At 40.7% G+C, this 13945-nt stretch overlaps 1 protein-coding gene across 1 annotated transcript in view; it reads right to left on the bottom strand.

Moving 5' to 3' along the window:
• The window catches only part of LOC107293310 (SCAN domain-containing protein 3-like), a 15452-nt gene extending 4265 nt beyond the window's left edge, over positions 1 to 11187 (bottom strand). Inside the window, exons 1-2 of the mRNA XM_015822458.1 lie at positions 11035 to 11187; positions 4406 to 4692 (exon numbers count right to left, since the gene is read on the bottom strand). Coding sequence (XP_015677944.1) covers positions 4406 to 4692; positions 11035 to 11187 — 440 coding nt within the window. The remainder of the gene's footprint in view (positions 1 to 4405; positions 4693 to 11034) is intronic.
• Positions 11188 to 13945: the final 2758 nt, after the last annotated feature.

The raw sequence follows: 13945 nt of genomic DNA, 5'->3' as shown, positions 1-13945 counted from the left end.
GATTTGTACCATAGGTTCTCCTAACCACAGCAGATTTCTGTAAAGAATGTAAGAATGATTCTGACAGTAAGAACAGTCTAAAGCTCTGCAATATTTTTGATCTGAAAGGAAAAGATTCCAGGGACATGCATATAATATCTAAAACCAACTCCTTGAAGCAAACACATTTCTTTTGGATCACACTTCAGCTGTAGAAAGGAACTGCATAATTGTAGAAAAAAACACAACTGCTTTCAGACAATGCCAAGAGGTGCTATACAAATTGCCTTGCTTCAAAATGATGAGAAAAAATGGATATTAAAAAATGATGGCTGCAAAAAATGGGTCTGAAAGTTATATTTTATAATGTATATGGATGGAAAGTGAGTTGTGAACAATGTGGTCAAAGAGCAAGAAAGGGATGTGATTTTAAAAAGTACTAGCAAGTGTTGTAATTTTGTTAATCATGTGCTTATACCTAAAAGGAAAAAAAAATCCAGAGTGATCATAACGGAAATAGGATTTTTTTGGAAGTGAATGAAAAGCTAAGCAAGGATCCCATACAGACCTAACATCTTAACTTCTTACACAAACCATGAATGGGAATGAGGAAGAAAATGTTGTTGTTAGGTATCAGTTCTTATTTAATTGTACCCTGGCAGACATCTCTCCCAAATATGACCTGATATATCCTTGTCACTAAAAAAAACTGCTTTTAAACGATGGAAAAGTTGTCTTTGCAGAGTTCTGCACCCAAAACATCCCGACCTGAATTTTTAGCTGATTTGGGGGAAAGAGAAAGCAGAAAAATGTGCAGCAAAAAGAAAGTACGTCACGGCATTCAATTTACAGGATTCCCCACCCGAGATGTTTTCCTTTTCTTTTGCTCTAAGATTTCTGATCGTTGTTTTACTAAATTGCCATTAAAAACTTGTTCCCAAACTGGAAGAAAATATTTTGGCTCAAATAAATTAATAGACATACAAGTTATCGCAAGCGATCGAGCGCTCACACGTGCAAAAAACAGAAACGCTTATTACCTGGCGGAAGGAGTGAAATGAAAGTTCTGTTCAGCCCCTGCGTACGTACGTGCGTGCGCTACGTGCGTGCGTAGCGTTCTTTCCTGCTTCAGCGTTCTCTTCCGAAGCAATTCCATTGGCTTGCTCTTCCAGCAGAAAGGCGCAGGCGTCAAAAGCAGCGCTATGTTGCGTTGATAGGTCAAGAAAAGAAAGGGGCGGGGCGCTTCAAGCACGACCCAAAGTCGTAATGCGGTTACCGTAGAGATAAAGGGGGGAAAGAGAGGAATACCTCTAACTTCCGGTCTTCATTCGGTGCCTCTCGTGGGGGGGGGGGGGAATGTTCATTAATTTACTTGAAGGAGTCGTTCTTTCCCACCAAACCCCTAATCTGTTTGAGAGTCAATTGTACGGTATCGCAAATTTGCTTGAAAATGAAAAGTATTTCTCCACTTGCAAAAAAACTTGTGGCAGTCCTCTTGGTCAAAGGCGGCTTAAGGTTAGGAGGAGAACGGTGAAGAGGGAGAACTGTTACTCTTTAATAATTAACATTAGGAAGAGTTGTTAATTACTTGTTCTTTTTTGTTGGTTCCTATTTGCCGTTGAAGTTAACAGCATACGTGATTTTAGCCTTAGAGTAATTGTAAGTCCTTTCTTCTTGCAGAATTCTGTGAAAGCAGCATTTCTCTCTCTCTCTCTCTCTCTCTCTCTATCTATCTATCTATCCCAATCAAACCAGAAGTGATATATGCGCGCGCGCACACACCACACAAAAAAAATAGAGGGCCTAAAATGCACCCCATTTCACCTTTGGTCTGATTGGAATATTTGGACTAAGACAGTAAGTCACTCAAGTTAAATGTAATAAAAATAACTGTTTTCATGCAGCACTCTGTTAAGTAGCTGTTGGTCTATAGACTTAAGGATGGAATTGAGGGCTACGTTTACATTGATAAAAGCAAGGCATAAAAAGTGTTGCAGTTCTCATGTGTATTTTTCAAGAATTGCAGGATGGTATGCTGATCCATTGTAATTCTGCCCTCTCTAAATCCCACTAGCTCATCCACCAGGATTTTTCCCCATTTCAGCCAGTCCAATAGCTAGTAAAAAGGCAATAGCTTGCTGGATACACTCAGTAGACTAATCGGCTGGTAATATAGGGGATCCCTATTTGTATTTATCTGAATGTATTAGGCCACTGGTTTTCAACCTGTGGGGTCTGTGATGTTACAGAGGTTAATGAAGGCTTGAAGAAATGTTATGATTTAAATCTAGAGTTAATCTTTGGGGTCCATGGCCATGGTCCATGGCTACTCACCGCCCTGAGTCCCGCAAGGGAGATAGGGCGGTATATAAATTTAATAAATAATAATAATAATAATAAATAATAATAATAATAATAATAATAATAATAATAATAATAATAATACAAAAAGGTATTTAAAGGGGGGGTCCATGGTGAATTAAAGGTTGAGAACCACTGTATTAGACTGCTCAATACCAGTGGACTCTGGGCAGCATACAAAACTACAAAACCATAAAAACTAGATAAAAGCATCAAATGAAAGGGACAGCCCAGGTTGAAATAAACTTATAGAAAACAAAAATCAAACAAAATGTACCTGAGAGACAAACAATAATATATCAGCCCCAAGCCTGGGACCAAGGCCATGTTTTCAGAGCTTTCTAAAACTCTAGGAGAAAGTGCAGTTCATATCTCTGGGATGTAGGAGCGACAATAGAGAAGGCACATTTCCTCAGCCCCATAATGTGACAGTGTTTAAGAGGGTAAACCTGGCGCACATTGTCTGGGCTACTGGATGGGCAGAAACAATTGGCTATAAGTGATCCCTCAAATATCCAGGCCATATGTCAGATAGGTAGTTCTCAAGTTTCAATATAATTGAGCCTGGCAATTATCGTCATAAATCATGACAATCATAATTATAAAGTGTTCTATGAAACTCTTCCAGTCCTCTTCTGTGATGAACAGGTAAAGAGCCTCAAGAATACAGCAGTGATCTTATTCCTTGTATTTTAAAAAAGCTGCTCCCAGTTTTCATTATCTTCTTTTCATTTTAATTGGATTTTTGTAATGCCTTTTCTGTTTAATTTGCTGGCTTGGGGAATCGCTCAATCTATGAACGCTCATTAGTTCTGGTAGAAACTATAATTTCCAAGAGATACCAGCAGGTTCTTGTTGCTATATGGCTGTTGACCAATAGTGGTGCCTGTTTGTTGAGATTATATACTTGACATTCATTCTTGGTGTTCTTCACTAACCGCACCCCCACCATGATGAGGCAGCATAGCAGGTCATATTGGCTCCTAAATATGTCCCAAAGTTCAGTAGGGCTTAGTCTGCAATTAGCAGGCCTAAGGTGGAATCTCAGAATCAGGTTTTATTATAAATGCAGATGACTAATTTGTTTCTTTTAGGTTACTAAATAATTAGGCAGGTCTCATGCATGTAAATGTATTTTATAATGAATATCACTGCAACTTAAATTCACATACCACAGACTGCAAAATCATGCACATATGTTTCTATTTGCTTTTCCACTTACACCGTAGTATCGGTATGAATGTTGTTGCTTTTTTTTAATTCTTTACAGGACAATTATCCCCATCTTTTGCTCAGCCTCCTGAGCCAGTGACCTCTCCTCAGAGGTCCAATCATTTGGTAAGAGGGACATAGCTACTCTCTGAGGATCTGCCTATGCAAATTAAAATTTTGTTTTGTAAGAAAGGAATAAATCCCATTCTCTTCCATTTAAGAAAAAAAAACAGTACTACAGGTTTGCTTCCCATTAGTTTCTCAAATAGCAAGTTACTACAGGCTAATCAGAATAGACTTTCTCAACATCCTCCTAAGTGTTGATACGCTGCAAGTTAGCAATATGCTAAAAACTGAAGCACAGGCTCAGCTTGTGGGTGGTGGAGAGGCTTGTGAAATGAGAGCAATTCCCAACATGCCTTAAAAAGATCCTGTCTCTGACTATGCTTGCCAGCTGCAAGCTAAGTATAAAAGGAGTATGAAACTAATTTTGAGCATCTGATCCTGCCATGCCATGCAATCTAATATTTCATTTTTATATGGTTTCCAGGGACCATGCCACAATAGCACTTTCTGTCTTTTGAAGAGAACAATGGCAAGATCACAGATTTTTGAAAAGAACTTGCAGACAGTCAGTGCGAGTGATCTTGAGGAGTGCATAAGGTCAAGGTTTCCCCTGTCCAGTCATGTGTGACTCTAGGGGGCAGTGCTCATCTCTGTTTCTCAGCAGAGGGAGCCAGTGTTGTCCAAAGATGCTTACCTTCCCACCAAAGGGGTACCTATTTCTCTCCTAGCATTTGCATGCTTTTGAACTGCTAGGGGGCAGGAGCTGGGGCAAGTAATGGGAGCTCACTTCATCGTGCAGCGCTCGGGTCTCAAATCCCAGCTGTCAACGTTCCTGCTAACAAATGCAGCGTCTTTATCTGCTGAGCCATCGTGTCCCCTGACGAGTGTATATCGCTGTCCTAAAGCATTTGACCGTTTACCAGAAATCCTTTTGACACCATGAGATGTCCTTATGTAGCTAATCACTCCCCAAGCTGGTGCTCCTCTATCATTTACTACCCCATGATGGAAAGTGAAGTATATATCGCTGGACTGGCCCTTTTTGTTCACTCCAAATAAGCAAAAGTCCTGTATCTAGTAAACAAAATGCATGACTAAATTGTGTGCCCTTGAATTTAGCTGTCCTCACTATTTTCATGGGCAGAAAATCTTAAGAGCTGTGTGGCATGAGAAGCAGATTTGTAAATTCATCAACAAAGTATAAATAATAGGGGAGACATCATAGTAGTTTTTAGAGATCTGATGGATTGCTATGCATCTGTTCTGTGCCTTTAAGAGTTGGGTCTTGTGTTACAGGTTCTGCACTAAACAAGATGCTAGACTAAATCTTTTATGATTGTACTCTTTAGTTAGAAGATGAAACAAATGGGACCTGGTTTATTCCTGGCAAATTGCAACACTGATCTGGAATTGGGGTTGTGATGGGGACTAAAGCATTAATCCCCACTGTCCCCTTCCACTGGCTGGAGGTATTTAAAAAGAGACTAGATGGCTGTGTGATGGGATTACTAAAGTAGTGGATTCCTGCATAGGTCAAAGGGTAGGATTACTTGTTTTTCCAAGTGGAGGCCAATCTATCAGGCACATGAAAGAAGAACTTCTCTTGTGTCATTCCCAGCTACAGAATCTAGGAGTGATCCATATTTTTGATAATTGTAAATGGATACAATTGAGTGTTCATTTCAGTGAAAAAGACAATATATAAATCAAGGAAATTTTAATTGTAACATGCCTGTCTGTATGCACACATATGCTTACTATATATTTTGCAGCCTTTTAAGAAAGGGCTAAATCAACAATCTGTTTTTTCAAGTCATTGTTCTGCAGTGTTGGAATTGATAAGGTAATCAGGATAAGGTCCCCAATTTTGACCCCAAGGGTTAATAGAGCTGGACAAACAAGTGGGGGTTAAGGGGGGGTCAGTAAATGTCTGGGGGTCAGTAAATGGTCAATAAATGATTAAAAGTCAATTGGAGTCAATTAATATTTTGGGGTCTCTGTAGACCTCCATGCCAAAGTGAGGTGGCTAGCTACAAGACCAGGTTAATGTCAGGCACAAATTAAAAGTTTATTACGTACTACCTATATACAAGAATTTGATCTACTAATGGTCAAGTCAAATTGGCACTAGATAAGAGTCAACACAATTCATGGAGGGCTGGACTTAGGTCTCTTATGGCTGCATAAAGATTCCAAACTGATGACACATTTGACCCCACCTTTGGGCTTTGCCTGGACATCTCCTACAATTTTCCAAGGTTGGATGGTCAGCTGCCAGCAAAAGTGGCCTTGAGTTATTATTATCTCCTGTATTGTAACTGGCTTCATTTACCAGCATGCTTTGTATTGTGTGTCTGTGATCTTCTACCCTCCCCGTTGTCTTATCTCCTCTGTCCCAGGAAAGCTATATCTCCCTGTATTCATGTTCACCCTAGGAAAGATATGTCTACTTGTATTCACCCACCTCACCAATATTTAACCAATTATCAGTGCCCTTGTTGATACTGATCAGATGAAAACCTTACATTTTTCATATTTTAAATGCTACCTACTTTTATGAAGCCACCATTATTGTTATCTATTAGTATTGTTCATGGTACTATTAGGTATAGTAGCATTTATTACATTATTTTCATATAATAAAAGTTTGGGAGTCAACCAGCAATTTGAAACTTAAAATTTGACTCTTGGATAAAAGTAAAAATCAAACCATATTCATACTGACTATGAAAAATAATTGGGGATAACTCATGAATTTTATTAGATTGGCCTTAACCTGAATTTTTCATATTCACAAGGTGTTTGAGGGATCTTCCATGGAGTAGATTGAAGAGCTTTCTCACTTGCCTGTAGCAAAAGCTTCCTTGAGCTTTTGGAATGGAAGTATTGTAGAATTCCTAAATCTGGACAGATTACTGTTATCCTTTTCAGTAAGATTAGTCAGAGAAAATAAATTGGTAACACACATGCTGCTGTACTTCCCGTTTTATCTTTATAGATCTTCCCCTAAACAGATGCCAATTAAAACTGAGATAACTGTTCCCCATGATGACAAAGAAAGTTGCGAAATTCTTATTATTCCCTTATATCTGGTGACTGCAAATCACTGAGATTGCTCCTAGTAGAGCAACAGTCAAATGTTCTATGGGAAGTCAGCACCCACCCCCCAGAGAAAGAAATATTTTTGGAAATATTTAAAAGGCAGAATATATTTCCCTAAAGGATTTTAAAAGCAGAAACCAACCCCACCCCAAGTCTCTCTGTCCCAAACAGAAACCAAGTGTGCAGAATTGCAGATGTGATAATCTTGTCAGAAAGACTGGAGCCAGGAAACTGGGATTAGGAAGAAAGATCCCTAGAATCAACAATCCCTCACACCAAAAATCTAAGAGTCATCAGCCACAGCCACAGGGAAGCAGGATTGACCTTTGAGACATAATAGAATTAACCCACCACCATCAGAATACCAGAAAGGCACACTCAGACTCAGGTCAAAGTTCATGCCACAGGAACAACTCCAAACAAAAGGCTCAAGAAGGTATAAAAACCCACTCCCTACATGTGCTCGTTCTCTTTTCCTCCAGAGTCATCTTTCTGTCTGGTTCTCCTCTTCAAAAAAATGCAACCTTCTTTCTAAAGCAGTCGCCATATTGTTTATTCCCAGCTTGGACTGAACCATGATGAAGTCTTTTCCTTCAACAGTTCATAGGCATAAATATCCATATATTATAGATAACACTACACAGTATCCTGGCGTGTGTTCCTATTTGTGTCCTTTTTTATATGTATTGTATTTCTTTTTCTTCTACTTTTTTCCATAATGGTTTCAAAGAAATAATGAAATATTTTATATAAAAGATAATTTTAAAACCTGATCCTCCAGGTATAAAGCAAGTTACTTTCTCCAAGATCTTACCTTGAGCACACTATATTATGTCTACTGATATTTATTTTTTTTAGAGGAAAGGGAAGATTGAATAGTGAAAATAACATTAATACAGGATTTTGGAAATAAAGTAGAAATGATGTGATAAAGAGATTTAGTAATTGTGTGAAGGTTTGAAAATGGTAAATTTTCAAAATGGTAAATATATAATCCCTGAGGGATTATATATTGAGTATAGAAGGGGAAGGGCTTATTTTTGTTTGGAGTTTTTGCAGATAATCCAAATCCATATATTATAAATTTGTAAAGGCAGACAGTACAACATTTTAAATAATAATAATAAACCCTTTATTATCAAAGTATAACATATATACAGTGAAATTGGCTGAGCCTCCCTCTGTGTCCCCCCTCACCACAAACTCTCGGTGACTACAACCCCCCCAACTTATTTCACCCTGTGAACTAATTGCACATCACGCCGGCCTCACGAGTCTGTCATGCATAAAGTTATAAAGTTATGTCCCATTCAGAAGCCTGACAGCCCATGGATAAAAGCTGTTCTTCAACCTGTTGGTTCGGCTGGCTAAAGATGCAATATAAGAACTTGTACCAAAATCCAAGTTAAAAACAATACAATACGAAACGTGGTGGTGGAGATCCCAAGAATTACTGAATTAACTAGAAATCACTGCCTTACAGATTGTTATGGCTGCTTCCAAATTTAGTGTCAGACTCAGCACATCTTTATGAATGTCATTAAGCAGTTGAATGTTAACTGACTCGTAACATTTAGAACTCTTCATCCCCTTTTCATCTCAGAATCTGCATTCAGTGGACCAGGAGATTGATCTCCAGATTTGATTTTGCTTTGAATCCCCTATATCAGTGATGGCGAACCTTTTAGAGACCGAGTGCCCAAACTGCAACCCAAAACCCACTTATGCATCGTGGGGTGCCGGGTGGGTGTGGCCCATTGGGTGGGTGTGGCCCATTGGGTGGGTGTGGTTGCGGTGGTAACGGCAGACTGGGTGGGACTAAAAAGTCCAATCAATGAATTCCAACTTTGCAAGATCTTTTTTTTTCCTGCGAGAAGTTGAAATTGACTGATTGATTGAACCTTTTTTTTTTTTGCACATGGTGGCGGAGGCCTAAAGCAAAAAGCTTTTATAAAACCCAGCTGAAGGCCTAGGACTGGGGCGACGGCGCACGTGCCCACCGAGAGGGCTCTGAGTGCCGCCTCTGGCACCCGTGCCATAGGTTCGCCACCACTGCCCTATATGCATGAAGGTCACCAATTTGCTCCAAAAAGGGGGTGGAGGTTATTGTTTTTATTGTTTGTATATTGGGTTTTTATTTTTGTAAGCTGCCTAGAGTCACTGAGATTGGGTGGGCGGCCATACAAATTTTCTTAAATAAAATAAATAAATAAATAAAAATAAATCTTTGCGAAAGAACAGGGAATTTTCTATCAGATGCAAATAGCAAACATGAATGATTTTATGAATGGGAGCACTTTCAGGTTCAGCTAGCCCAGTAATAGGAAAGATCACTGTGTGCAGATTAGAAATATGGTTGGTATGCTAGTCACAAAACAATGATTTACAAAGAGACTTCTACCTATCATGCCCTCTAAATCTTTCCTTGTTAGATTTTCTTCTTGTACCCAGCCTACATTTTTGGTTAGCATAACAGATGCAGAGGGAACGTTCTGGAATTTTCATATTACCTGAATCAGTTTTTTATGACTGGACTTATCTAAATTTCTGCAGAAGAAAATTCAAGGTATGTCAGAAATAATTGCCTTGACAGTAGGAAGTTGCCCTTCCCTTGCATTAAGAGTGAGGAACAATGGGAAGATTTGGATTCAAATTCATTTGTAATTAGGTTAACATATTGCAGGAAATCAATTTCTATAAACTTGATTTAAACTTTGGTTGAATATAAAATGAAATACAATAAATATAATGTTAGGGTTCCGACATATGAAACTCTTGAAAGAACTTTGAGGCATTGTTTACCTTAAAGAATTTTTATTCGAGCAGCAACACATCGGCACTTACATAGTCCAAGCCAAAATCTGACTTCCCCTCCCCTCAGCACATAGATCAAAGCACAATTCCCTCCTACAACTAACTGTCATAAATCACATTCTCCAATTAGTTTGAAATGCTGGCTTTCTGCCCAGTTCTTCATCCTCCCCTCCCCCAGTATCATCTAATTCTAAGAGTAAAGCATAACAAAGAAAAAGGCTTCATCTCCATATGTTGTCAAAGCAAGAACATCCAATGTTAGCAGCGTTGACATCTGACCCCCCTTACAAAAAGGACAGATCCTGTAGCATAAACAAAAGCATATGTTAGGGAAACTCTCAGAGTACTCCAGGGCACGCCTGCCAGCTTGCTTTATTTTATGGATTTGTTCTTCTGCTTTGAGGGCAATGGATGGGTCCTCAAATCTTATCTCTCAGTCCTAGGAGGAAGAGGTGGGGGTCCTCCAATTTGGGGGCTTGCTCATTATATAAGTTGTTCAGCCATTCGGATGCCTCTCCCTCTAAGCTGGACGCAATCACATCGACCATAATGGCTGGGTCTGAGTAGAGATAGGCCCAGTGGTTCAAATGAGAGCGCACTTGGTTGAGAAAAAAAATCAGCTTCTCTGGGTCCCCATCGAAGGTTGCTCTGAATGGTGGAGCAATCATTGGCTGCTGGGCTCCCCACTGTGGTTGTTGCACCCCCAGTTGCTGTTGGCCCCAATCTGGCTGCTAATTCAATGGCTGCTGGGGCCCCCACTGTGGTTGTTGCACTCCCAGTTGCTGATGGGGCCCCCACCCTGGCTGCTGCTGCATTTCCAGGGGTGGCACATTTGGGGTCTGTTGCAATTCCCCCTGCTGTTGGTCTGCTGGGAGCTGTGGCATCCTCAACTGCTGTAGGGCCCCCTGCAGCCTCGGAGGGGGTTGTATTGGAACTCCATCATCTGCAGACCCCTCAGTGGTTGCTGTACATTGGGGTGGTGACCATCCCCCTTGCTGCGGCTGTCCTCCCACCGGTTGCTGGTCTTCTGGCCTCTGCATCACTCCCAGTTGTTGCAAGGCCCCTATTAGCTGCTGCAGGCTCAGAGATTGCTGATCTCCCACCTGCAGGGGCTGCTCTATTCCCCATTGCTGCAGGGGGTCCAGATTGGGTGATCAGTATGCACATCGGTCTGGGGATTGGTTGTCCCGGCAACTGCCGAGGCCCTCACATCATCGGTGGCGGTCGGGGCTTCTGAAGGGGCGGGGACTGGAGTGTCTCCCTCTGTGTGGCTGGAGGACCTGGTAGGGGGCTTCAGGGACAGGAAGGCTTCCTGATCTGCGAAGGAGGGGCTGGGTGTTCCTATCAGCAGGAGTTGAAGGCTGCCCCGTCGATCATCCTAATCTCTGACACATGGGGAATGGGAAGGTTGCTCTCTGCTTCTCATTTCTAGCCCCTCAAATTTTTCCACCAGCCTCTCCAGTGACTGACAACTAGCTGCAGGCAGATATTTCCACTCACCTGAGTCCTCAGTGGCAGACGACCTGGTAGCTCTCCCCAGCTGGGAGGCTTGAAAAAGCTCCTTCTGCACCGGCGAGCCAGCTGTCGCTGTCCTCCCCCTGGGGTAGCAGCTGTTGCCGGGGTACTGGCTTCAGGCATTTCCTCTTCGTCCATGATGAAATCTTCCCCGAATCTTTGCCAGCTTATCCCTCCTTTCTAGGGACAGCAGCTGGGGTTCGGGACCCCTAGATAGTTAGGAAAACTGGAGATTTTGGCTTAATGTTATGGTTCCGACATATGAAACTCTTCAAAGAACTTTGAGGCATTGTTTACCTTAAAGAATCTTTATTCGAGCAGCAACACATCGGCACTTACATAGTCCAAGCCAAAATCTGACTTCCCCTCCCCTCAGCACATAGATCAAAGCACAATTCCCTCCTACAACTAACTGTCATAAATCACATTCTCCAATTAGTTTGAAATGCTGGCTTTCCACCCAGTTCTTCATCCTGCCATGCCTTATCATCTTATTACAAATTCCCTGAATTCACATACTATTACAATATTGTATGTCTAATTAATTCCCATCACATTCCTCTCCCTCACCCAGTATCATCTAATTCTAAGAGTAAAGCATAAGAAAGAAAAAGGCTGCATCTCCATATGTTGTCAAAGCAAGAACATCCAATGTTAGCAGCATTGACATATAATTATTTGCAAATTAATTCAAAATTGGCTAGGCTCATACCACATATGAAGCCCAAGCTGAGTTACTGAGAGTGAGTTGGGCAGTCATATAAATTTTCTTAAATATTTAAGTCAATCCAACATTGTTATATTTGGGTATAGCACACAATGTGAACTTTCTTTCAAACAACATCTCTTGGGGTTGTGAAGCATCCGGAGTCCTGAGATAATATGGAAAATCTGATTGTTGTGTACCGCCCAGAGTTGCTTTTGGTGAAATGGGCAGCTATATAAATTTGTTTAACAAATAAAAATATCAGCAAACCAAAATCTCACAGCCCTATTTTAGACTGCAGCTGTCAGCATCTCCAGTTTGGCTGGGTCAGTAGTAACGACAGAAGCTTTAATCTAATATGTTGAGGAGTTACCAGCTTGAGAAAGGCTTCATCACAGTCCCTGCCCTCTGGAATATTCTCCCTTCAGCTATCAGGATGGCCCTTTTGTAAGGCCATGATGATTTGGTGGTGTTAAGGGCCCAATTTCTTGGTTGTATTAATTTCTACCTTAACAGTTTTACTTGGTTACCAAATGTATTTATTTTGTAGTATTTTAATTGTTTTTATGTCTTATGATGTATCTGCCCAAACGTCACTCTGAACTCAAAAGAAGAACAACTGACAGTTATCATAAAATCAATTAAGTGGAATAAATTATGTTAACTATATGGCCTAGATGTGCACAGAATTGTAGATGATGTTTCCAATCCCAGCGATGAAGCTTACATAGTAGTTTGGGACAAGTTCTTCTTCTTGCAGCTTAATTTATCTTACAGATTTATTGAAGAACTAAGCGAAATAAATTATAATCCAGCTGCAGCCCTTAGGTTAGGGCGGAAAATAATATTAGTGATAATTCTGTTTTTTAAATTACATGGCAAAGATCAAAATTAAATCTGAGGAATTACACAATAAACTCCTTAAGGAATAGGGAGGGGAATCGTTCAGGCTTGTCCTTAAAATGAAAAGACATTGAAAATATTTAATCTGCAAGAATTTCAGGATTTACATGAGTTTAATATTCATATCTACCTGTCACAACTAAGTTGACAGAAATCTATAGTGACAATTAAATATGGTATGGAGACCATCTGATGATACTAAACTGGCAGGAATAATAGGCTCAAGATCCAGATGGATCTTGACAGACTTGAATACTGGATCCTATCTAACAAAATGAAATTCAGTGTGGAGAAACATAAAGTCTTACACTTAGGCAAGAAAAACCAAAAGTTTGAAACCAGGCTTAATAGCAGTAACTGTGAGAGGGATCTTGGAGTCTTAGTGGACAATCAATTAAATATGTGCCAACAGTGTGCAGCACCAGCCAAAAAATCCTAAATTACATTAACAGAAGGATTCAATCAAGATCACGTGAGGTACTAGTATCATTCTATAAAGCCTTAGTAAAACCACACCTAAAATACTGCAATCAATTTTGGTCTCCACACTATAGAAAAGATGTTGAGACTCTAGAAAAAGTGCAGAGAAGAGCAACAAAGATGATTAAGGGACTGGAGGCTAAAACATATGAAGAAAGGTTACAGGAACTGGGAATGGCTAGTCTAGTGAAGACAAAGACCAGGGGAGACATGATAGCAGTGTTCCAATATTTGAGGGGCTGTCACAGAGAGGAAGGGATCAGTCTGTTTTCAAAAGCACCTGAAGGCCAGACAAGGAATAACGGATGGAAACTGATCAAGGAGAGATTCAACCTAGAAATAAGGAGAAATTTTCTGACAGTGAGAACAATCAACCAATGGAACAGTTTGCCTCCAGATGTAGTGGGAGTTTCATCACTGGAAACTTTCAAGAAGACACTGGACTGCCATCTGTCAGAAATGGTGTAGGAGGGTCTCCTGCTTGGGGGGGGGGATTGGACTAGATGACCTACAAGATCCCTTCCAACTCTGTTATTCTAATTTTAACCAGAGGTATATGTAAGGAAGCATCAGTATTAGCTTACACCAGGGCTTTTCAACCAGTGGTCCGGGTACCACCTGTGGTACATTGGCACCTGGTAGGTGGTACGCGACCATCCTAGAAAAGTGGTAGCAGGGGAGGGGAATGAGCTGAACCGGTGGCAGCACCGCACAAGCCTGAGCGAGAGATGGCTGGAGCTGCAGGGCTGTCAGGGCTCAGCGGAAGCGCCAGGATCAGTGCCGCTTTCCAGATGATCGGCGCTTCTT

The sequence above is a fragment of the Protobothrops mucrosquamatus genome, unplaced genomic scaffold (assembly GCF_001527695.2).
Source record: "Protobothrops mucrosquamatus isolate PMUCROS unplaced genomic scaffold, P.Mucros_1.0 scaffold1575, whole genome shotgun sequence".
In the NCBI taxonomy this organism is placed as follows: Eukaryota; Metazoa; Chordata; class Lepidosauria; order Squamata; family Viperidae; genus Protobothrops; species Protobothrops mucrosquamatus.
This window is presented reverse-complemented; position numbering and strand designations above follow the sequence as displayed.